This window comes from Oryx dammah, unplaced genomic scaffold (genome assembly GCF_014754425.2).
Source record: "Oryx dammah isolate SB20612 unplaced genomic scaffold, SCBI_Odam_1.1 HiC_scaffold_29, whole genome shotgun sequence".
NCBI classification, from domain to species: Eukaryota; Metazoa; Chordata; class Mammalia; order Artiodactyla; family Bovidae; genus Oryx; species Oryx dammah.
In genome coordinates this window covers 9,765,002-9,790,149 of record NW_024070213.1, presented here as the reverse complement: position 1 = coordinate 9,790,149, position 25,148 = coordinate 9,765,002, and the positions used below count along the sequence as shown (strand labels likewise).

The 25,148-nt window shown below is 41.2% G+C and overlaps 1 protein-coding gene across 2 annotated transcripts; it reads right to left on the bottom strand.

The window, feature by feature from the left end:
• Positions 1–185: 185 nt before the first annotated feature.
• Positions 186–17,905, bottom strand: DDX17 (DEAD-box helicase 17). Of its 2 annotated transcripts, none has more exons than XM_040233288.1 (13): positions 17,464–17,851; positions 13,297–13,447; positions 12,753–12,852; positions 12,039–12,172; positions 11,667–11,732; positions 10,286–10,427; positions 9,578–9,738; positions 9,322–9,494; positions 8,873–8,983; positions 8,679–8,740; positions 7,854–7,913; positions 3,658–3,894; positions 186–2,852 (listed from the first exon to the last, which is right to left on the bottom strand). In XM_040233288.1, exons 1-13 carry the CDS (start codon positions 17,511–17,513, stop codon positions 2,347–2,349), a joined length of 1,953 nt encoding a protein of 650 aa, XP_040089222.1. In that variant the 5' UTR covers positions 17,514–17,851; the 3' UTR covers positions 186–2,346. The 2 variants fall into 2 exon arrangements, with proteins under 2 accessions (XP_040089222.1, XP_040089221.1); XM_040233287.1 differs by having other exon boundaries at positions 327–2,852; positions 3,652–3,894; positions 17,464–17,905.
• Positions 17,906–25,148: the final 7,243 nt, after the last annotated feature.

Here is a 25,148-nt window from a genome sequence, read left to right as displayed (position 1 = left end):
AGCAAGGACATAAATAGAGAGCACTGATCCCAAGCAAAAGCCACCAACCTTTTAGATGAGAGAAGTCCACACAATGAATTGTTAGGGAGCAATGGGGAGAAGCAGCCCCACAGCTTAATGTAGAACTAACTCCTTCCCCTAGATGAGTTTCAGTCATGACTGCAATTATTAGCATCAAATGAGAATTCTGCTCATGTTCTGAAGCAAAGGCAGAACCTGAATCATGAGTGGCAGACACAAAGACAGAAGACTTCACTCTGGAGCTATATAGGAAAAGCTCAGTAATACTAAGATTTTAGCTGTGCTCAGGCCACAACAGCTTTTGAGTTTGGGGATATGCTGTTATTTTGACTTTACCATAACAATCCCTGGTGGAAAAAGGGAAGCAAGCAGACCAAATACTTACTGCTCCTTTGCCCCAAGACCTTTCTCACAAAAGGATGCTTTCAGAGTTACAAGAGAGGACACCCCCATGGTGGCACCTTTGTGTTAAAATCAGATTTTGGTGTATTAAAAAAATGTCTACAGTGGACTCATCAGTGCTGAGACACACTTCTCTCATAGGGAGACACTTTGGTGTGAAGCACAGAGAAGAGCTGCCGTTGCTTCTCCTGTGCCTACCACCCTCCCTCAGCCTCAACTTCCATGAGGAGGAGAAAGAGAAGTTAGCAAAGAGGAAAGTAGGGGAAAAAAGATGTCAAGTTCTCACATGCATGTATCTCGGCTTATGCTGACAACCTACCTGTATGCTGCACATTCAACCCCACTTTTCAGTACCCCTCAGAAACAATCCCTTCTCTCTCCCTGAAGAATTTTAAGAGGAAAACAAAGACCTCAAAGATTTAGATATTTTGATCTTACAAACTAGTAAGCACTCTCAGGCCTAAGCCAAAGAATGCAATGAAGCCTTCCCCTTTAACTACACCATCAACAATACTGATAACACCAATAAAAAATTAACAGTCCCACACTGGACATGAAGAGATTTCTGAGGCTGTCTGATCTCCTTGTCCTCTTTACAGAGAACACAAGAACAGAAATTTCTTTCCAGGCCCATCTGCTATAGAAGTCTCAGTAAAACAGTTGGTATTACTACAAAAGGGATAATCTCACCTACCTTTCAGGTGGAGGAAAAGTAAAAGGACTTGGGCTTTAGTCCTCTAACTTTTCTTAAGCGCTACCTACCTGTAAAAAGCTGAGTGCGAAAGGATGCTGAGGAAATTCGCATCCAAAAGTTGTTACAAAGCACTGAAGAGAACACAGTGTGAAGACAGGAAGAGTTCTTTCTCAATAAACCCTTTAGACCTTCAAGGTAACTTGGCCAAAAGGGCTGAGTAGCCAATAGAGTTGCTGTTACTCTAGCTCTACAAATACTGGGTTTAAAAAGAAAAAATTTGCCCACTGACTATATCGTTTATTTAAACGTAGTTCTTACACTGCAGGTGAATGCATATTTAACCGGTTAATAAATTTCCAGTGAGCATTTATGTTCATTCTGCTCACAGCAGCTGTCTGGTTAGGAAGATATATTTCAGATGGTCCCTGGTCATGGGGAAGAAAAACAGGCAGCTCCCACCCAGATGCTGAGACACTACATTTAACCACTGCAATAAACATTTGGGTTTTTGAGGATACACTTAAAAAAACTCTTATCTCAGCAATTTAATTTCTAACCTGACAATTAGAAAGTTGTTTCAGTACTTGGGAAGGGGGAAGGCAGAATGTAAAGGAGACAAAGCCAATTAGGATTTTTCTTTAAACTATCAAATGCACTTAAGAAGCAATCAGCCAAAATGACAATGGCAAAGCAGAGTCTTAAAAACTCATCAGGCCTAAGGAACCTTGTTCCAGCTTGAAAAAGACCAAAGGAAAAAAAAATACAGAAAATGTGTAGGGAACTCCCTCTTGGTTTTCTATCCCAGTATGAGAGCAATTTAAAGCACAGGCGCCATCTTCTGCAGAGTTCAACCCTCCACCCCAACCCAAACTCAGGACCAAAAAAAAGGGGGGGGGGCTCCCACAAAAGGGCCTAATACCTTACTTTTTCTTTTAAGATGAAAAATAGCTCAAATATCCTCAACATGCAAGAAGCTGGGGGGAAACCTCTTCCAGTCGGCTATACATACATATATATACTTTTACAAAATCTGTTATTACAGACTGGATCATTTTGGCAGGCAGAAGAAACCTGGCAGTGAATCCTAACTAATCTGCATTAAAGACAAATCACAATGGTTGGGGGAAAAAATTATAAAAGAGAAAGAAAAAAGGAAGAGAAAAATAGGAAAAGATAGCGTTCCTTTAAATGTAGTTAAGTCTGCACAAGTCACTACCACTTGAGTGGCTTCATTTCCGTGAAGGAGGGGGAGGAGGAGGAGGAGGGGGGTACTGGTAGGCAGTCTGCCCCATGTAACCTATCATATTAGTAGCTCCTGGAGGCTGTGCAAACTGCTGTGACATCAGTGGCTGTGGCTGCTGCCCAGACCGGCCTATCCCACTAAACTGCTGGCTAGAGCTCTGTGAACTTCTCCCAGTTGAGGTGGTGCTACTGGCCCCGTAAGTGCCAGCACCATATTCTTGGGCTGTGTAACCACTGGTGCCATAAGCAGCTGCCCCATAGGTGCCTTGACCATAGGTGTATTGGCCTGCTTGTGCTCCAAAGGCAGAATTTGGACTTCCATAGCCACTGCCGTTAGCATAACCGGCTCTATCGGTTTCACCACGATCCCGATAGCTTGCAGAGTCTCTCCGGCCACCATCTTTGACCCCTCGAAGCCTCCGGTCACACTCATCCTGATACATCAAATTGGGATTGTTGGCTGAAGAAGTGGTCCGGTATCGAGAACGGCCGCCTGATGAAGACACAAGAATTTTCAACGCCAGATATATGATCCAAATACAACCACATGTAAAAATGTTACTAGATACGGTTCTTTCTTGATCTTTAGCTAAGTCAGTTTCCAAATAACTACTTTAAAAATATAATTTGATTCTTTAAGAAGATACCTTCAAAGAATGGTAAACATTAAAGGATATTCAACTTTTCATCTTTGGGTTTTTTTTTTTGAGGATTACCAAGAAACACACTCTTAAAAATGTAGGGGAAATGGTAAGGATGATTTAAAAACAAAAAAGCCCCAAGCAGCTAGGTTCATACGACAACAAAGGAATCCTCTACTAGCGCACACTGGTTCTCAAATGTTACTTTCCAGACATTAATTGCACCAGAGTAATCTCTCAAGCTTTAGGGTTTTGAAACGTCCAGGTTCCTAGTTCAATTCCAAGCCCACTTAAAGTCTTTACTTTTAAAAATTTCTAAGGGAATCTTGATGTAGAGCTTCAACATATAGTAAGCTGAGGGAAGGGGCATGAAACACAGATCCTAGTCAGTATATTTCACAACTGTCCAATTCAGATCCAGTAACTTTGCCCATATAACATTACTGATTTCTCCATATGGATAACTCAAAACTTAATATACTACAACATACTACCTAAGGCTATGACAGTCACTCACACCTCTGTTTTACTCAAAAGAGATTATGAACAATTATTAAGCAATGTAACATTAACCTCCACTGGATTAACAAACAAGGCACAATGAACACAAAAAAGATACCTTGGCAGTACCTGGAAAACTCCAGGACTTACCCTTACCCCCTCCTCCGCCGCCTCCTCTGTGGTCCACCAGCTGCATCAATTTTGGATTGATAGCCTGATTAGCCTCTTCTAGCACTTTGATCAACTCTCGGGCCTGCTTTAGGTTCCCTGGGGTAAAGAAGGTGTAGGCAGTGCCCTTGTTGGTACTACGGGCTGTTCGGCCAATACGGTGCACATAATCCTCTGAGCTGTTTGGATAGTCATAGTTGATCACAAACTTGACATCTTCCACATCTTCAAAGCCAACGTTGAGTCAGTGTGTAGGTTGATGTGGCAGGGAAAGAGAAGGTAAAGGACATGCCAACAACAGGTGGGAAGCACGAATGCAGATGACAGCAAGAGGAGAGAAGACCAAGTTAGTAACCACTCTGAACAGGAACAAAAAAGACTCATCCCAACAGAGTACAAGAGTATTAATGATGCTTGGGACATGCAGAGAAAGCATCAGCTGTAAAATCCTAAGGGAATCCCATTCAACTATTCAAACTCCTGCCTCTTTCATATTTTAACCAACATACTGACAGGAGTTGTACTAAATTCCAGTTCCATCCTTTTCAAAACTGGAATGTTTAAGGTAATACCACCATTAAGCTACAAGGCCAAATCACTTCTACTCTGTTGGGAGAGCCTGGCAAAATCTACCAGTAATATAACAAACTTACCTTTAAACCAGTCACAGAGCAAAATGAAAACAAAAAACAAAAAAACAAAAACTTCATATACTTTATTACTGCATTTACATGGAGACTTAAGATTTTTAGATTAAGAAATTTTTGCTTATATTAAAAAAAGACAAAATTGATCAGAGCCAAAGTTAAATACACTTATTTTCCTTTGCAGAAACATCCAAATTATCTTTCTTCTTTCAATTACCACAAGAGCACATTACACTAAAATTTCACTGTACTACCAAGCCCAGCTCTTGCCAAATGAGTTTTTTTTCTCAACTCAAGGTTACTTCAACTCAGTCCTTACTTCAATTATCAAAGATTATCTACATAACCTGGAAAATTAAATAGCCAAAGAGTGTGGGAAAACATCATGAAACCTTGAGACACAAGTTTAATGTTCTGTCCACTGCTGGGAATTGAATTGAACAACCTCCTAAACTTTTAAGTATGTAAATGTTAGTGTAATGCTTCCAACTAAATGTATATTTTTACCTACTTAAACAAACAAATTTAAGAATATAACAAAGAATCCTAATGTTTTGTGGAAAAAAATCTGCATTTTACAAAGAATATTCAGAAAATATCCTAGATAAAACACAGATTTTTGTGATATAAATAATTAAAAAACATTCTCTGTTTGTTACCAGACCGATGCACACTCCCTCCTCCTTTGGGAAACCGCTGCAGCCGATCCCGTCTCTTTGCCTTTTATTTTTGGCGGCCTCCTTTCGAAAACTCCGCCTTCTGACACGGGACCACTGGAGCGCGGGGAGCATGCATCAAGGGTCCGTGGCAGTGAGAAGTCCCCACACACGCTCGCTCTGTGAACTGGCTTAGATGCTTCTCTGTAGCCCCATTTGGTTGCCAAGCGCCGGAGAACCTGGGTTCGGGTAAAAATTTCAGGTCCTCCAACGCCTCCCCCAAGGATAATTGGGGTGATTGTAGAAAAAAATAATTAATAAAAAAATGTAAGTTACATCCAAAGGGTCAGACTGCATCTATTGCCCAGACTGGATTAATTTCAGGGGAAAGGGGAGATGATTAAAAAAAAAAAAAAAATTCAGCTGTTGTTAAAGGGCCTGTGAAGAAAGGGGCATTATGTCTGTTTCTTATTACAATAAAGGCTCCTCAGTCTTTACTGACCCCTAAAGTCCTGAAATCACACCAGAAAGACGAGAAGGCAGTTATCACAGGGGGCAGCGTGAGTCTCCGGCTAGGGTTGATGATGTAACAAAAGGAAAACAAAAATTTACAGGGCCAGGATGGATGTGAGATGGGGCAAGTGGGGAATTATGCTCCACGATCGCATCTTCAGAGCTAGAACGCTCCTTAGTCAGTCTCATTGTGTATGACCACAGGCAGCAGAGCAGGCTGAATTACTGCACTGGACGCAGATTTGTGCTTTCCTACTAGAAAGCACTGGGGACTGGAGTCAACAGTTCAGGTACTAACACTTGGGAGTATTTCTGGAGAGGTTCAATGTGGGGCAGACACGGTGCAAGTTCTTCATACTAGAAAGGTGTCTTGTATGTGCACATATGGCAGGCTAAGGGCATGTAAGAGCAAGTGCAGAATTTGGTTTCTCCAGTCAGCCTGCCCTGATGTTATTTGTGCACTGTCACAATATTACCTTGGTGGCTTTAGAGAAGATGCTGTTGCAGAGTAAGAAATCAAAAAGTTAATATTTTAGCCAGCTGCCTAGGGTAAGAACTTTTTGTCTGACAAGCCCTATGACATGGCCTGAATCTCCAATCACTAATTGGGAGGGACTGAAACTAGCCAATAGGCTCATCTAGAGCTGCTTCCGGCCAATGTAGATTTGCCCCGGCCATGTACTGAGTGATCTGCAGCTGCTATCAAAGCTTCTGTTAAAAAACAAAACAAAATAAATTCAATACTTTTAGCTTAACAGTGTGCAGTTTAAACAAAAAAAAGGAAAAATTAAAAATATCCCATTGGAAGGGGAATAAATAGAATGACTATTATAAAGATGACTATTATTTCCTGAGGACGACTATTATAAAGTTATGGGAATCAGAACTTACCTGAAGGGAATATTTAAGAGGCCATCGCTCGACAGGAAGTGAAAAAAGGCCTGGTGACTCAGCTGAAAATTGCACCCCTGTCTATGAGGTAGAAGCCTTCACTTTCCAGGATCTTGTAGGACCTTGGTCAGCATTCTGCCATTTTGGTGGGTTTCCCCCTTCCTTTTGATTTTTACAAGGCAGCAAACAAAGGGGCCCAAAACAATCACTGATGTTGAGTAACAAGAAACAGACTCAGATACGTTCCCTCTCCCCTCTCTTGGATGAGTGGGGGTGGGATGAAGAGTCTAAGTTATTCTAATGGCAGCCAATTGATTTGGTTTAGAAATGCAGGGGGACATGGAACAAATATTTTAAATTGTCTAGGCAAGATGCACAAAGAAGCTACCAGCACATAGCAAGCCTGTTTAAAAACCACCATCACTGAAAGCTTTTATGTAAACTGCTTTCAGGCTTCAGCCTCTTCTCCCAACAGGCCCAAGTTCTAACCGCACAGATCCAGACATGACCTCAGAGGGTAGAGACAATTTTTCAGTCATGGCTGCAAGTCACCACTTCTGAAGGAGGGAATACGATGAGTGCAATGTATAAAAAGCCTTCATTACTTTTGTAATCCAGTTCAAATACTTGCTTTATGTTGAGTATCATAGGGAATATGGTTGCTTCTTGCCTTACTCAGCAAGAAATATGTCAATAATTTAAAAATATCTTTGTAATAGAAATACTCTTGTCATTTTTTAAGATTAAGTTTTGAATTACACCTATTTTTCTCAGAATGGGCTAAAGTACCACAAAATATCTCTGCATAAAATCATAATGGGTTTAAACTTCACAACATCAGCTTCAGATTAAGATCTTAAATTGGAAGACAGCAAGCACATCAATGATATGAGTATGGGTGGGAAGAGGGGCTGACTGAGTGCTCATGATAATTTTACTTCAGTAAATTAAACTGGGCAAAGCAGATTTAATTGCTGAAAGGTATTGTATTTATAGACTTACTAAATCCCAAGAATATATTAGCATTCATGGAATTGTACCTCCACAGATATATTCGTAGAGGGGAAAAAAGTAACTGAAGAAACTAGCTTCTAGTAGCTAGGTTCAATCAGGCTCATTCTATTCACCCAGAAAATAGAATAAAACCAGGAAGAAGTTGAGCTGTTCAACTGAATGTCTCCTCTCCCTCCAACTGTTTAATAGTCATGCCTAGGCCTTGCTGCAGACCAAAGCCTGTTTGTTAGGAGCAGGAAGAGACTTTGAAAATAAAAAGAAAATAAAAAACAAACAAAAAACCCACCAAGGTTTAAAAAAAAAAATGTGGGGGGTGGGGGGAAATCACGTACTTTGTATGTAATTCTTCTCTTTTAAATATTTATCTAAACACATGTATATGCAACTCTAATGTGAAATGACAAGCAAATCTTTAAACCAAAAGATATATATACCATTGACAGAGACACCTATCTATACAAACCTAGCCCACGGGAGGCTACATCTGTGGCAATGAGAATGGGAGCCTTTCCAGAACGGAACTCTGCAAAACAAGGATAACATCATGAAAACCAAGTTATAAAATCAAAGCTATGTGATATATCTTAAAAAGTGACCAAATAAACATCCCCAGCTCTCTGGCCTTTTCTACCATGTTAAAATTTGAAGTAATGGTGTCAGAACATACCAAGCTCTTTTAAATTTAAAGTTAATAGTAGAGGTCTCTTATTCTAACGAAATGACACTTGATGGGCTCCAGAATAGCTCCTGGACAGAAGTTGGTCACCAGAAAGACCAAGCTGTGATTGGAGAAGTGTGGAACTTTGAGCCCCACTCTCAATCCTCAGAGGAGATGGAGACTGAGTTAACATGATGAAGCCTCCATTAAAATTTCTGGGAGCTCCCAGGCCACTGTACGTATCTATAAAGGCAAGAACTTATTAGATAGAGTGGTTTAAGTGGTGAAAAAGTAGTATAAAGACCCAGCATTACTGACATTTAAAAGTACAGTGGAGATGACAAAAATGCTCTCAATATTCAAAAAACCAGAGCAGAGCTAGGCAAACTCTGGTCTATGGATCAAATGTGGTACAAATCCCACTTTTGCAATAAAGTTTTGCTGGAAAACAGCCAGGCTCTCTTTACATAATGTCTATGGCTATATTTGTGCTGCAATAACAGTTAAACAGTTGTGACACAAACCACTATAAAATCTGCAAAGCCAAAAATATTTACTACCTGGCTCTTTACAGAATGTTTACCAATCCCTGAAATACACTGGAAGGACAACGCTTAGTTTTGAACTCACCATTAAGTACCCAATCTCTTTCTGGTTGACTCTTGTCTCCATGGATACACATAGCTGGCCAACTGTCAGAAGAAAAAAGCCAAGTACATATTAGGAATTATTGAAATATTATACAACATTAACAGTACCAATTTACAAATTCCTACTGAATTATAAAATCCGAGGCAAATTAATTACATCAGTGCTGCACTTACCCATCTCTGCGCATCCTTCGAGTGAGGTCATCACAGCGTCTCTTCGTCTCTACAAATATTATGGTTTTATTTTCCTTTTCAGCCATTATTTCTTCCATAAGTTGGATTAACCTGAAAACCAGATGAAACAATGAAATCATCTAGAGAAGACCTCCTTATACATTATGCAGAAGCTATGTTTCCAGTATGAACCCTTCAGAGTTTTAGGATCTTTTCAAATTACCTTCAATACAGCTGGGAATTATCAGAGCTGGTCAAATTTAAGAATCCACAATTCCCGCCTTTAACCTCATTGCTCTGGTTACATACATATTGGATTGTTGGAAAACAATGCTTTTAATGTGTTCAAGGCTAGGAAATACTGGCTTCTATGAATAACACTTTAATTTTAGCAGATTATTAGAGGAAAAGTTTTATCAGCATTATCAAGACAGTGAAATCTCTCATACTTGTGGTCTTTTTCGCTTTCCATGCAGACGTCCACAATCTGGAGGATGTTGTGGTTGGCACTCAGCTCCAGATTACCTACGTTGATCTGGGTGTAATCACGAAGAAAATCCTCTGCCAGCTGTCTTACTTCTTTCGGCCAGGTGGCACTCCACATTAATGTCTGCCTATCGGGCTATCAGGAAAAGACAGACTTTCTTTTAGATTAAGGAACCACTATAGGCAAAGGGTATTAAAAAAAACATAAGCATTACACACCCTGATTTGGTCAACAATTTTACGAATCTGGGGCTCAAAGCCCATATCAAGCATTCTGTCAGCTTCATCCAGTACAAGGTAAGTACATCGGCGAAGATTTGTCTTTCCTGACTCCAGGAAATCTATCAGACGTCCAGGAGTAGCTATACAGATCTCAACACCTGTAAAACCAAACCAAAGATCTATTCAACTAAGAATTCTTTAAATGCTGTTCAAGCTTCAGCAAGTACCTGGAAAAAACATGACGTAAGAAGGCAATGGCACCCCACTCCAGTACTCTTGCCTGGAAAATCCCATGAATGGAGGAGCCTGGTAGGCTGCAGTCCATGGGGTCGCTAAGTTGGACATGACTGAGCAACTTCACTTTCACCTTTTGCTTTCATGCATTGGAAAAGGAAATGGCAACCCACTCCAGTGTTCTTGCCTGGAGAATCCCAGGGACGGGGGAGCCTGGTGGGCTACCGTCTATGGGGTTGCACAGAGTCGGACACGACTGAAGTGACTTAGCAACAAGAATTTACGTATAAAAACCACGTTAAGTCTCTAGCCACACTGGACTTTCATAAAATAGCATTTTAACCGCATTGGAGAATTTCTAAGCTACTAAAATACTGATCCCCCCGACCCCACCAGAATCCACTATTTTCCTGTTCTTTTTCATTTACAAAACCTGGTAAAATAAAACTAAAAATGCTGTTTTTTTCTTACCTCTCTCCAAATCTCGAATCTGGGGACCTTTAGGAGCACCTCCATAGATGCAAGTGCTCTTCAATCTGGAACATTTGCCATAGTCATCAGCCACCTGCTGTACTTGCTGGGCAAGCTCTCTGGTAGGAGCCAGAACTAGACACTAAAGCAAACAAATCATTTGAGACACCACCCCAAGTTTAAGGGGAACAAAATGAAGTACAAAAAGGTTACTTAATTCTCTATTGTCTAATCTGGGGTAGGGGTCTGGGAAGGCAGCAGGTTTTAGATACTGCACTGTAACGTGGCTAAAAATTATATCCCTAACATCTTACAGAAAAACCTGAATGACTCTTTTGGTCAATCCAATTTGAGAACTAATATTTGCCATGTAGTATGATGGTTGACTTTTGATACAATTCATTAATGTGTGCTACATAAGATTTATAGACTGTATTACCTAGTTTTAACTAAACAACTCACAAAATGAGTAAGTAGCTACAATATTCCTGTAACAAAACCAGGTTAAGTCTCAAACTTTACTTAATTATCAGAACAAGAAAAGAGCAGAGCTGACATTTTTCTGACATCTAGTTTAAGCTCTTGGCCAGGCAAATCTGGCAAAAACAAGGATGATTTATACACAATGTGACAAGTTGGTCAAATAAAATTGAGACACTTTGAAACAGGAATCATATATGCTGGTAACAATAACTCTCACTTGGTATATCAATCCATTAGACATTAGTTAATGATAATATTGCTAACTCCATTAGCCGTATGAAATACATATTATGTAATGAAAAATTAATGCACTACTTCTTGTGAAGCATTAAGACATACTGTATAATGTACATATTTATAAACATATAGTGAGTGCAAGCTCTATTAAAAAAATGTTAAGAAAGTACATTCAAAATGTTTGAAGACCACTACTGAAATCTTACAGTAAATAGCATTAACTGAAAATGATCAAACCAGAAAATGGTGCTGGTCTATGAACATTCCAAAAGCATTACTTAAACACAAAAAATAAACATCCCAAACCTGACTTATATCCACAGAGCAAGAATCTCATTTTACACCTTTGTATCCCTCACAGTATCAATGGGCAATTAAGCAATCCACCTGTATTTAATGCACAGAAAATGCCTACATATGAAGGTAACAGGTACAGTAGTTAAAAGTAAGACTGATTCAAATTCCAGCTCAGCAATTTAATTATTGTCTGACCCTGGGCAAGTCACTATACCTAAGATTTACCAGTAAGACAATATTTCCTCCAGATATGAAAGGTGGGGTAGCGAATGAAATCTGAGAACACATGTAAAGTACAGTGCCTGAAACATAATAATAAACTGTAGTTATTTTTCGAAGTATACACAAACTGAAATACACTTACAATTGGGCCATCTCCTCTTTCCAAGTAAGGCTGGTGGTTAATATGAACAATTGCAGGTAGCAAATACTGGAGGAGAAAAGAAGGACAGTCTTATACCAAAACTAAGCCATTATAGTAACTGTTCTAAGTTATCACAGTAATTGATAATGTCTAAGTAAAACCAGGAAAGGGAAAACAGAATTCACATCTCTTACATATATATGCAACGCAAATGTGAACATAAAATGCTTCCACATATTTCAGATAGCTAAAAAGCTGAAATATTACTTCCACTATCTGAATCAGAATTTTAAACACTGAGAATATATGTAATATTTACAACAGCAAAATAAGTTACCACAATATGAAAAGTCTTCTCTTGTAGGTACATACCGCCAATGTCTTCCCAGAGCCAGTCTGAGCAATGCCCACCATATCCCGGCCACTAAGAGCCAAGGGAAATCCCTGGCACTGAATTGGAGTTGGTTCTGTAAAGTGCTGATCCATCAACACATCCATTACATATTCTGTACAAGAACAGATATTATTGCTTTTAGGTAAAACTAAGAAGTGAACCTACAGCCAAAAGAAATTATACATCTCTCCAAGAGAAGCAGTAGTTTTGTCTTCAGTTACTGAAATTCAGTTATCTGACCTGCCGACTACTTCTCAAGAAGGCTACTGCCATAGCCATCTACCCTTATTCTCGAAAACTTGAAAACCATTGGTCTAAAGTATCTAAGGTACAAGGCATAGGCACCTAATAGCCACCTATTGCTAATCTAATCCAAATTTCATCCAGGTAGAAAGCAATTTTATTTTGCTATTTTTCTAAAATGTAGAGGCAAAACCCCAAGGAAAGATGAAAACCAACCAACCAATCAAACAAAAAACCCTGCAAAAGACCCAAAAAAGTTCTAAACTGAGAACACACGAGCATTAAAAAGACAACTCCTCCCCTAAAATACTTGAAGAACTTTTGTGAAAGGTTTCTATTTGTCTTTTCAACAAAATCCCGAGCTGGGTCAAAACCTTTAAATAACTTATGAGCACAGTGACCATTCAAGCTAAATTAATAATTAATATACTGGACTGAAAAGCACTTACGTGGGAAGTTAGCATGATGGAAGGCAAACACAGGTTTAGGACAAACATCTCCCCCTCTCACTGTAATCTCTTTCTTTCGGCGTAATTCATCAACCTCATACTATTTAAGAAACAAAGTAAGACAAATCAATAACCAATTTATTCTAAACATGCAAAACTTTATGTTCCAATATAGCATAACAATGATCAAATTCACAATTACAATGGAAAACATGTTTAACACTTCTTACAGTGTTTTTCATGTATGTTCAACTTCACCCAACTTTCTAAGTCAATGAAGCATGCAGTAAGTTTCATTTTCCACATGAGAACAGTTAACTCAGAAAGATGAAATATAACCAACATATGAGAATCAAGTGCTTTCTCTTACAAGTATCAGCTTTCCTAACAAGAACCAAAGAAAAAGCCCCACCACACCAGAATAAAAAACACAAGAGTAAACTTTGTATATATATATGTATGAGTAAACTTTGGCTAATTTATCTACTTGGTTCATTACTGTTATGTAAAAAAAAGGTAAATAAATACCGCCTCTCAAACTTACTGGAGTCAGTCTTGCCACTTCTGGATGTTCGACATAAAAATTCTTCTCAAACTTGGGGAGCTCACTCAAATCCCACTTCTTTTTACGTAGACGCTCCCCAGGATTACCAAATTTCTTTGGGGGAAGGCCACCACCACCTCTTGCTCCAAATCTAGAAACATAAAAATTTTCAGTTTATTAGTATTTTTAAAGCAAAATATTTCAGGTGTCATAAAAACATGCAAAAAGATACAACTCTTAAGATACTACCAGCCCCCTCCAAAAAATAACTGTGTTAAGTACTGGCATAGTAAACAGTACAAATTGGCATAATTGTATTCATTCAACAAATAGTTACTGGGTATCAACTATAAAGTGGTGCTAAAAATAGGCGGGAGCCTGGTGGGCTGCCATCCATTGGGTTGCACAGAGTTGGAGACGACTGAAGCGACTTAGCAGCAGCAGCAGAAATACTAAAGTGAACAGAAATTGCTACTTTTATGTAATATTCTGAAATGAAGCTAAGTGAGGACATTAAGTTTAAATTAGGGCAAAACTATGGACAGGTAGAAAAAGTTATCTAAGGTCTTTAAAACAATCTAAAAATCATTCTTTTTGCTTTATCTTGCTTTCACAACAGACAAATTCAACTGGAGTACAAATATGGCCATTAGCCAAACTTGAAATGTTTTGTTTCCTAAGAAGAATCCTAAGATGGTCTTCATTTCTGTATTTCAACCTATTAAAATGCAGGACATTGTTTTGGTGTACAAATATACAATGTTTTCATCCCATTTCCTTACTCCTGAAAACACTACACCAAATTTAATTCTCCTTTTCTACTCTAACTCATTCATAACATCATCTTGCAAGTGGTTCCACTAGTTTACTAATCAAATGGCAGTAGATGTACTAACCATTCTAAAGCACATCAATTTCCTGGAACTCAAAATGCTCTTAAAATTTCTTGGCTTAAAGAGCCAGCTAGATATTTCTCTAAATAAAAATACACAAAGACTGATGGCAGGAAATTTGGGACCATTAAGTATTTACATTCAAAAAGACAGAACCTGGCAGATTCCATTTATATTACAGTTGATCAATACCAATCGACACCTTCAATACGTCCTCAGGCTTAAGACCAAATAGGAGACTGACTCCTCCTCTCTCCCTCTTAGGTGAAGTAACTAACACAGTTCTATCAATAAATAAGGTTCTCTACAAATAAAAAAGCCAAGTCTTTAAACTGTCAGTCTTGCAAAGAAAAATGACCAAAGACTAACTTTCAGAGGTTGGCTGCCTAATTATGTGGTTCTTCAGAAAAGACCTTAATGCTGGGAAAGATCCAAGGCAGCAGACAGGGGAGGGAGAGGATGAGATGGTCCGATAGCACCACTGATTCAAAGGACACGAATCTGAGCAAACTCTGGGAGACAGCAAAGACAGGGAAGCCTGGTATGCTGCAGTCCACAGGGTTGCAAAGAGTTGGACACAATTTAGTGACTGAACAACATATGTGGTTCCTAAAAAATGCCATTTCAATGCTGCTGCTGCACTCCAATATTACTCAGACCTCAAAATTAACAACCTAGAAGAAAACAGAACTTTTGAAAAAAATGTCCAAGACTTATTCAAGATAGCCCTTATTTTTCAAAGTTTTTCCTTTTCCCCTATTGCCTTGGCTATTTATCCAAGACATATCATTCTTCTCTAAAGATATACTGTAATTTGAAACATGGGATTCTTAAAAAAATACACTTTCTACCACCTTTCTAAGGTTGACTACAATATCCAATAGAGCCTTTCCTCTTGTAGAACCTGAGTGCATTTGTATAATCATTTAAATATCCATATATCCTAACCTCTTGCATACTATGCTGCTCCTTAATGTTTTTGAGTATTAATTTTGATTTGCAATAAAAGCCAGTTTCAAAGATTTACACATTAACATGCAGAATCATGTACAATGCATTTGGACTGTACATGTACATACACTGCGTCACCCAGTCCCCTTTCTGTACATTTAAGAACAAAACAATAGCAATTCAAATAACAAAAGAAATTTCATAGTAAAGGTGGAGTTAGGGCACAGACCTTACGAAAGTGCCATTTTGTTTGAAACATTATTTAAGTCTTTTCTTAATATCTGATACTTAAGAGTCAATATGGGACAAACAGTATGGATCAGCAATTCACTTTTTCTGCCTTTCAGATAATAAATCTTTTCTTATTAAAGCATATATATGGTAAATATAAAACATCCATGGTAAAGAAATAATATTATATTTTGATAGCTTCTATGTGCCTATCTCAAGTTTAGAATCCCCATCATACCAATGAGTACCTTGAATTTTAGCCATTCCCTTGTATTCTGGTCTTGTCATCTGTTAGTTTACTTACGTTATCCTTCTAGGACACCTTGTATTTTTACTTAATATTATGTTTGTGAATCATACATGCTGATATAAATTTTTCTTTTTCACTGCTGTACTGTATTCTATGGGACGAATTTATCCAGACATTTGAGCTGTTTCTAATATTCTGTCATAAACAACACTGTTATAAACATGGATACTGAAGAACATGTACAAGGGTTTTTCTAGGCCTATGAGTCTAGGGTATAAAGCTTGAGAGGAATTTTGGGTCGTTTTCATTTTACTAGGAAACATTAAGTTCTTTTTCCTAAGAGGCTGTATTGAAATTCATTATAAATTTGGCTATACTGTGAAACACTAAGCAAACATTCCACTTATAGTCTTCTGAATTTAAAGCTAAAATCAAGTATTTCCTTTCCGAACAAAGAGTAAGTCAAAATAATCCTTTTTATTTAGTAAGTGAAAGACGCTCAGTCGTGTCTGACTCTGCGATCCCATGGATTATACAGTCCACGGAATTCTCCAGGCCAGAATACTGGCGTGCTAGCCTTTCCCTTCTCCAGGGGACCTTCCCAAGGTAGGGATCGAACCCAGGTCTCCCGCATTGCAGGCGGATTCTTCACCAGCTGGGCCACAGTAAATCAAATAATTGAGGAGCGTGTGACTATTAGGTCTGGTAGTTATGTATTTGAACCACAAAAGACAAAAATGTTTGGAGAAAACAGCTTTAACAGGATGCCTACTACAGAGAGACAATTACACACACTATCTCAATTCTGGGGAACAATGCAATTACTATCCCCATCTTCGGAAGAGAAAATCTGTTCACAAAGGTTCAGGATCGTGCCCAAGGTCACACACATACAATCTATATATATTAAGACGTGGCGTCCCCAAAATTTTTATCCACAGATAAAAAATTTTTTAAAGCGACTTTTTCGATTAAGAGGAACCTTAAGATTTGAATCTCAATATCTAGGAGGACTTCACGTTTAATCCTGTTAACTTCCAACCCAGTAACCGTGGCATTACTAGATCAAAAAATTTCAAGTTAAACCAAGACGTTAATGGTTCAGGCCAATTAGAAAAGAAAAAAGAAATGTTATAACAAACAAAAAACTCCTCCCTCCCGCCAAACGACGGTTTTAGACAGCAAATAATATCAGCAAATGTCGCTGGCATTCCAATGTGCTTCCTTAAAGTACAACTAAACGTAATTTTTAAATATTTTAAAATCTGCAAGTCCGCTTCTTAAAAGTCCCTAGTTTCGAACCAGGTTTCCAGTTCCATAACCAGGGAAGCCATTTGCCGTTAAAAGACTTTCCCAGGGTGAACTCGGAGACCTCATCCTTCTCTCTCAGCAAGAACATCCGCATTTCACGATGAACACTAGCCCTGGAGAGATCAAATGACTTGCTCAAATCCGCCGGGCTCGAACGCCGGGAAACTGAGGAGGCCCGGGCTGGGTCGGCCGCTTCCAGAGGTCCCCTCCTGCTGCCTGTGGGGCTGAGGCCCGGCCGCGCCGCGCCACGACGACCGTCCGCAAGCAGGGGCTGGGGCGTCGCCAAGCCGCCGCCCCCTCCCCCCACCGCCCCGCCAGCGACCCGGGGCCCAGGCCCACAAGAGGCCCGCGCCCTAAACTGCTATTAAGTCCCGGGTCGCCTCGCTTCCCAGTCGGGAGCTTCGCTCCTAGGCCCGCAGTCAGCTCCCCAGTTTTCTTTCCGCTTGACCGCAGGCTGCGGTCTCCTCAGGAAGCAACCTCCTCCCCGCCCCCCGCGCACACAAGGCCTTTCCTCTCCTCCTCCCCCCTTACCCTCCACGGTCACGATCCCGGTCCCGGTCCCCAAAGCCGCCTCCGCGCATGGTCCCAAACGGATAGAGATCTGGGAGCGGGGCACGGATGGCCGGGCTCGGGAGGGCCTGCGGCTCCGGTCTGGTGACGACCGATGGCGGCGGCGCCTCCGCTGTTGGGGCGGCGGCAGGCGCGGCGCTCTCTCGCTCCGACGCGCTGTCTCCCGTCGCAGACGCCACCGTCGCCGCCTCTCTCGTCGGAGACGGGAGCAAAACACAGAGAATCGGGGTTATAAAAGCAGTGGGTAGGTTTGGCTACGCTCAAACCCGGCACTGCCGCGGCTTAGGCGTCTCCTTCCCTTCCCAGCGACTGCACAAAATGGCGGCCGCCGCTGAGACTGCTCCAGCTTAACGCTACGTACGTCGGAGCCAATACGTAAACAGCGTCTCGGAATAGCCCGAGGGCTTCGCGGAGTACTACGGATATTCTTGGAAACGTTTTACGTCAATTGCGGAGATGGACGCACTTCGCGGTCTGTAGCAGAAAAACAAAGTACGGATTGGGCGTAGAGTTCTCGCGCCTCCTGAACCAGAACTAGGGGTGGGGAGGGGAGGGGGAGAGCTACGTAACATTCTTGGCGTCGTTAGCCGGCCCACTGTTGCGAAGATGCGCAGTGTGCGTAACGCATTCTGTTTAGAGAATAGAGGATTTTGCCGGGTTCCGACGCGAGACAAAATCAGGGCCTGCTCGTACAAATCGGTCTGCAGAGACAATAACCGTCCTCCATATTGCAGGCGTCAACTTTCACGGTTTCTAGGTGCTAAAATCCGAGGACCGTCTTCAGGGACCCTGGCTGGCGCTCCTAGACGGTCTTGGCCAGCCCTCTGGTCCCGTCGCCCTGGACCTGGCGAGACTGGCCGCGCGTCCCGGCGCCATTTCCTATCAGTTGCCGCTCAGCGCTGTCGCCGGCGGCCATGATGGAGGCGCCTGGTCCTTTCTTAGGGGGAGTTGGTCAGGCGCCGAGGTCCCAGCTGAATTAGACCGCTATCCTACGCTTCGTTCACAGTGAAGTGCATTTTGTGAACAGAATATTTACATTGTACCCGGCTGGACACGGTTGACTTAACAAAGAGCTGAAGTGTGGGTGGAGCCCCTCTTTTAAGGTAGACGCTGAGGCCCCTGGGCCGACTTTAAATGGCTCTGCCTCAGAAGACCCGTTACTGGCTCTTCGCGCTCTCCCCAGAGGAAAAGATTTAGTTTAAAAGCGGTGGTCTTCAGATACTGAAAAGGTGAAGGCATAAGTACATGTTTTTAAACAGGAAACAGGCTAGACTGCCTTCTCTCTCAATCCATCTAAGCTGACTTCCTTCTCCCTGCTTCCTTCTCTTTCCAATTTCACTTTTAAAGTCTCACAAGCTTGGCCAGACGGCGTCACAGGATTGTCAGCTGCTATGGCCCTTGCGGAGTAGCTTATGGAACGATTCTTATTTCTACAGGTGGTAAAGCCCCCATTTGGGGTGTTGAGTGGAGTCTCCTACTCTTCTGAGTGATTTCCCAAATTCTTAGAGAAGTAGCATAAGAAAAGGGCTTCCCAGGTGGCACTAGTGGTGAAGAACCCGCCTGCCAATGCAGGAGACATAAGAAATATGGGTTGGATCCCTGGGTTGGGAAGATCACCTGGAGAAGGCAGCCCACTCCAGTATTCTTGCCTGGAGAATCCCATGGACAGAGGAGCCTGGTGGCTACAGTCCATGGGCCTGCAAAGAGTTGGACTCAACTTGAAGCGACTTAGGCAGCAGCAAGCAACATGAGGGAAGGTCCTGACCTGCGAGAAGATGTCACTTAGGCTGTAAGGAAAATGGACAGTCATGGATTTACTGGACCAAGTGTTGAAAGTCTAATGGTCCACACACTGTGCCAGCTACTGTGGCACAGCAGTGAACAAATGAGATCCTGCACCTGTGCCGTTAACACTCTAGATGGGAGAGAGACAAATATCAGGCAATTGCTAACTAAAACAAATTTAAAGCATAGAAAAGGGATAGTGTTGGCGGGGGAGTGGGGCGGAGCGACGAATACTTGTAAGAGTGTTTACATGGGCTGTCTTGAGAAGGCCTTCGTGATCAAATGACGTTTTAAAAGACTTTATTTTTATTTTTGGCTGAAGTGGGTCTTCATTGTTGCACACGGGCTTTCTCTAGTTGACTCAAGTGGAGCTACTCTCTAGTTGCCCTGGGAGGGCTTACTTGCTCCATAAGCGTGTGGCATGTGGGATGTTAGTGTTCCCTGCATTGCAAGGGGAATTCTGAACCACTGGGCCACCAGGGAAGTCCCATTATGTATAGTCTTTTCTAAAATTGATACGACTGAGAAATTTTTAAAAAATTGCACACTTCCACTTTACAAACAAAAATATTTCTACTCAAAATCTCACAGGTGACAAATAGAAGGACAATGGAAACAGTGTCAGATTTTATTTGGGGGGGGCTCCAAAATCACTGCAGATGGTGATTGCAGCCATGAAATTAAAAGACGCTTACTCCTTGGAAGAAAAGTTATGACCAACCTAGATAGCATATTCAAAAGCAGAGACATTACTTTGCCAACTAAGGTCCGTCTAGTCAAGGCTATGGTTTTTCCTGTGGTCATGTATGGATGTGAGAGTTGGACTGTGAAGAAAGCTGAGCACCAAAGAATTGATGCTTTTGAACTGTGGTATTGGAGAAGACTCTTGAGAGTCCCTTGGACCGCAAGGAGATCCAACCAGTCCATCCTAAAGGAGATCAGCCCTGGGATTTCTTTGGAAGGAATGATGCTAAAGCTGAAACTCCAGTACTTTGGCCACCTCATGGGAAGAGTTGACTCACTGAAAAAGACTCTGATGCTGGGAGGGATTGGGGGCAGGAGGAGAAGGGAACGACAGAGGATGAGATGGCTGGATGGCATCACGGACTTGATGGACGTGAGTCTGAGTGAACTCCAGGAGTTGGTGATGGACAGAGAGGCCTGGCGTGCTGTGATCATGGGGTCGCAAAGAGTCGGACATGACTGAACGACTGAACTGAACTGAACTGTATATTGTGAAAAGAGTAATGACTTCATAACATATCCTTTTGCAAATCAGAAGAATTCTGGTTCTTAGTTTTCAACAAAAGAGGAGGAGGACTACAGGGAATTTTCAGCTGATCTTTTAATTTCTTAAGATAGATTACTGGATTTCTGCCCTATAACTTGGAAGAAGATCAAATAATTGAGGGACACTACCATAACAAAACTCTTTCCAGTCCCACCTACTAAACTGTGTGATCAAAGTTTCTCAGCTCTTAATGGCTATAGAAAGGGAGAAAAAAATTGTCAATATAATATTTTTCCATGGATACAGGAGGATCCTGTATATTATTAGTATGCAGGATACTATTTTTAGTCTCTCTTATTAAAAGAGGCATTTCCATTAAAATTTTAATTCCTGTTTGATAGTTATTAAGGTTGTAATATATTACTTTGCTTAACTGCATTTCAATAATTGCAATAACAATCCAAAAGAAATTTTAATACACAAAGAAAATGAAATGATGAATAAGACATTTGATATGAAACTACAATATAAAATTCTAGAAAGAAAATAGGATTTCAAAGAGAAAAATGAACCATATATTAATAAAAGGTTCAATTCTTAACTTTTTTTTTTGTCATGAGGCATGCAGGATCCTAGTTTCCCAACCAGGGATGGAAACTGTCCCCTGCGGTGGAAGGCTGGAATCAACCACTGGACCACCAGTTCAGTTCAGTTCAGTCACTCAGTTGGTTCCCACTCTTTTTATCCCCATGGACTGCAGCATGCCAGGCCTCCCTGCCCATCACCAACTCCCAGAGTCCACTTAACCTCATGTCTATTGAGTCAGTGATGCCATCCAACCATCTCATCCTCTGTCATCCCCTTTTCCTCCCACCTTCAATCTTTCCCAGCATCAGGGACTTTTCAAATGAGTCAGCTCTTCACATCAGGTAGCCAAAGTATTGGGGTTTCAGCTTCAACATCAGTCCTTCCAATGAATATTCAGGACCGATTTCCTTTAGGATGGACTGGTTGGATCTCCTTGAAGTCCAAGGGACTCTCAAGAGTTTTCTCCAACACCACAGTTCAAAAGCATCAATTCTTTGATGCCCAGCTTTCTTTATACTCCAACTCTCACATCCATACATGACTACTGTGAAAAACCATAGCCTTGACTAGATGGACCTTTGTTGAGAAAGTAATGTCTCTCTCCTTTTGAATATGCTATCTAGGTTGGTCATAACTTTTCCTCCAAAGAGTATGTGTCTTTTAATTTCATGGCTGCAGTCACCATCTGCAGTGCCTTTGGAGCCCCCAAAAATAAAGTCAGCCACTGTTTCCCCATCTATTTGCGAAGAAGTGATGGGACCGGATGCCATGATCTTCGTTTTCTGAATGTTGAGCTTTAAGCCAACTTTTTCACTCTCCTCTTTCACTTTCATCAAGAGGCTCTTTAGTTCACTTTCTGCCATAAGGGTGGTGTCATCTGCATATCTGAGGTTATTGATATTTCTCCCGCAATCTTGATTCCAGCTTTTGTTTCTTCCAGTCCAGCATTTCGCATGATGTACTCTGCGTATAAATTAAATAAGCAGGGTGATAATATACAGCCTTGACGTACTCCTTTTCCTATTTGAAACCAGTCTGTTGTTCCATGTCCAGTTCTAACTGTTGCTTCCTGACCTGCATACAGATTTCTCAAGAGGCAGGTCAGGTGGTCTGGTATTCCCATCTCTTTCAGAATTTTCCATAGTTTATTGTGATCCACACAGTCAAAGGCTTTGGCATAATCAGTAAAGCAGAAATAGATGTTTTTCTGGAACTCTCTTGCTTTTTCCATGATCCAGCGGATGTTGGCAATTTGATCTCTGGTTCCTCTGCCTTTTCTAAAAATAGCTTGAACATATGGAAGTTTACGGTTCACGTATTACTGAAGCCTGGCTTGGAGAATTTTGAGCATTACTTTACTAGAGTGTGAGATGAATGCAATTGTGTGGTAATTTGAGCACTCTTTGGCATTGCCTTTCTTTGGAACTGGAATGGAAACTGACCTTTTCCAGTCCTGAGGCCACTGTTGAGTTTTCCAAATGTGCTGGCATACTGAGTGCAGCACTTTCACAGCATCATCTTTTAGGATTTGAAATAGCTCAACTGGAATTCCATCACCTCCACTAGCTTTGTTTTTAGTGATGCTTCCTAAGGCCCACTTGACTTCACGTTTCAGGATGTCTGGCTGTAGGTGAGCGACCACACCATTGTGATTATTTGAGTCGTGAAGATCTTTTTTGTACAGTTCTTCTGTGTATTCTTGCTACCTCTTCTTATATCTCCTGCTTCTGTTAGGTCCATACCACTTCTGTCCTTTATTGAGCCCATCTTTGCATGAAATATTTGTTCCCTTGGTATCTCTAATTTTCTTGAAGAGACCTCTAGTCTTTCCCATTCTACTGTCTTTCTCTATTTCTTTGCACTGATCACTGAGGAAGGCTTTCTTATCTCTCCTTGCTCTTCTTTGAAACTCTGCATTTAAATGGATTTATCTTTTCCTTTTCTCCTTTGCTTTTCGCTTCTCTTCTTTTCACAGCCATTTTGCTTTTTTGCATTTCTTTTTCTTGGGGATGGTTTTGATCCCTGTCTTGTGTACATTGTCACAAACTTCCACCCATGGTTCATCAGGCACCCTGTCTATTGCAACTGGCGGTCTCAGTGCCGCCTGAGTTTCTGTCTTTCTAGTCAGACCTCCATGTCACAGTCTCCTTTCCAGTGTATCCAGGATCTGAGGGTGAGCTCAGTTCAGTTCAGTCGCTCAGTCATGTCCGACTCTTTGCGACCCCATGAATCACAGCACGCCAGGCCTCCCTGTCCATCACCAACTCCCGGAGTTCACTCAGACTCACGTCCATCGAGTCCGTGATGCCATCCAGCCATCTCATTCTCTTTCGTCCCCTTCTCCTCCTGCCCCCAATCCCTCCCAGCATCAGAGTCTTTTCCAATGAGTCAACTCTTCCCATGAGGTGGCCAAAGTACTGGAGTTTCAGCTTTAGCATCATTCCTCCCAAAGAAATCCCAGGGCTGATCTCCTTTAGGATGGACTGGTTGGATCTCCTTGCGGTCCAAGGGACTCTCAAGAGTCTTCTCCAATACCACAGTTCAAAAGCATCAATTCTTCAGCACTCAGCTTTCTTCACAGTCCAACTCTCACATCCATACATGACCACAGGAAAAACCATAGCTTTGACTAGACGGACCTTAGTTGGCAAAGTAATGTCTCTGCTTTTGAATATGCTATCTAGGTTGGTCATAACTTTTCTTCCAAGGAGTAAGTGTCTTTTCATTTCATGGCTGCAGTCACCATCTACAGTGATTTTGGAGCTCAAAAAATAAAGTCTGACACTGTTTCCACTGTTTCCCCCATCTATTTCCCATGAAGTGATGGGACCAGATGCCATGATTTTGTTTTCTGAATGTTGAGCTTTAAGCCAACTTTTTCACTCTCCACTTTCACTTTCATCAAGAGGCTTTTTAGTTCCTCTTCACTTTCTGCCATAAGGGTGGTGTCATCTGCCCATCTTAGGTTATTGATATTTCTCCCACAATCTTGATTCCAGCTTGTGTTTCTTCCAGTCCAGCATTTCGCATGATGTACTCTGCATAGAAGTTAAATAAGCAGGGTGACAATATACAGCCTTGATGTACTCCTTTTCCTATTTGAAACCAGTCTGTTGTTCCATGTCCAGTTCTAACTGTTGCTTCCTGACCTGCATATAGATTTCTCAAGAGGCAGGCCAGGTGGTCTGGTATTCCTATCTCTTTCAGAATTTTCCACAGTTTATTGTGATCCACACAGTCAAAGGCTTTGGCATAGTCAATAAAGCAGAAATAGATGTTTTTCTGGAACTCTCTTGCTTTTTCCATGATCCAGCGGATGTTGGCAATTTGATCTCTGGTTCCTCTGCCTTTTCTAAAACCAGCTTGAACATCTGGAAGTTCACAGTTTGCATATTGCTGAAGCCTGGCTTGGAGAATTTTGAGCATTACTTTACTAGCATGTGAGATGAGTGCAATTGTGAGGTAGTTTCAGCATTCTCAGTATGAAAAGGGCCACCAGGGAAGTTCCTTATTCATGTATTTTTAAAGCATGATGTTGGTATCAAACTGCGTGGTATTTAAATTCCATTGGCCACCTGATGCGAAGAACTGACTCATTGGAAAATACCCTGATGATGGGAAAGATTGAAGGCAGGTGAAGGGTATAACAGAAGATGAGATGGTTGGATGGCATCACTGACTCGATGGACATGAGTTTGAGCAAGCCCCGGGAGATGATGATGGACAGGGAAGCCCTGGCGTGATGCAGTCCATGGGGTTGCAAAGAGTTGGACATGACTGAGTGAACTGGGATGCATTTAAAAGAGTGATATGACAGCTTCATTTAAAAATGTTAATGTTTCAGTGTATCATAAATTACATCCTTTAAAACAATTTAAACTGATAATTTTAAAAGTTTAGGCAGCAACCTATTTTTTCAGAATTTTTTTAAGCAAGTATGATTTGAAGGGCATTAATCTAAAAAAGCGAATACAGACCAGGTAGGGCCTGAGGGAGCTGGAAAGCCATGCTCCATCTAAAGCAGCTGCTTTACTGTCCAGCC

Coding starts and splice junctions, on each gene's coding strand:
- DDX17 (XM_040233287.1), bottom strand. CDS start 17,513: ATGCGCGGAGGCGGCTTTGGGGACCGGGACCGGGATCGTGACCGTGGA. Junction 12,853..13,296: donor AAGTGGCAAGACTGACTCCA/GTAAGTTTGAGA, acceptor TTTCTTAAATAG/TATGAGGTTGATGAATTACG. Junction 8,741..8,872: donor CGAAGGATGCGCAGAGATGG/GTAAGTGCAGCA, acceptor TTCTTCTGACAG/TTGGCCAGCTATGTGTATCC.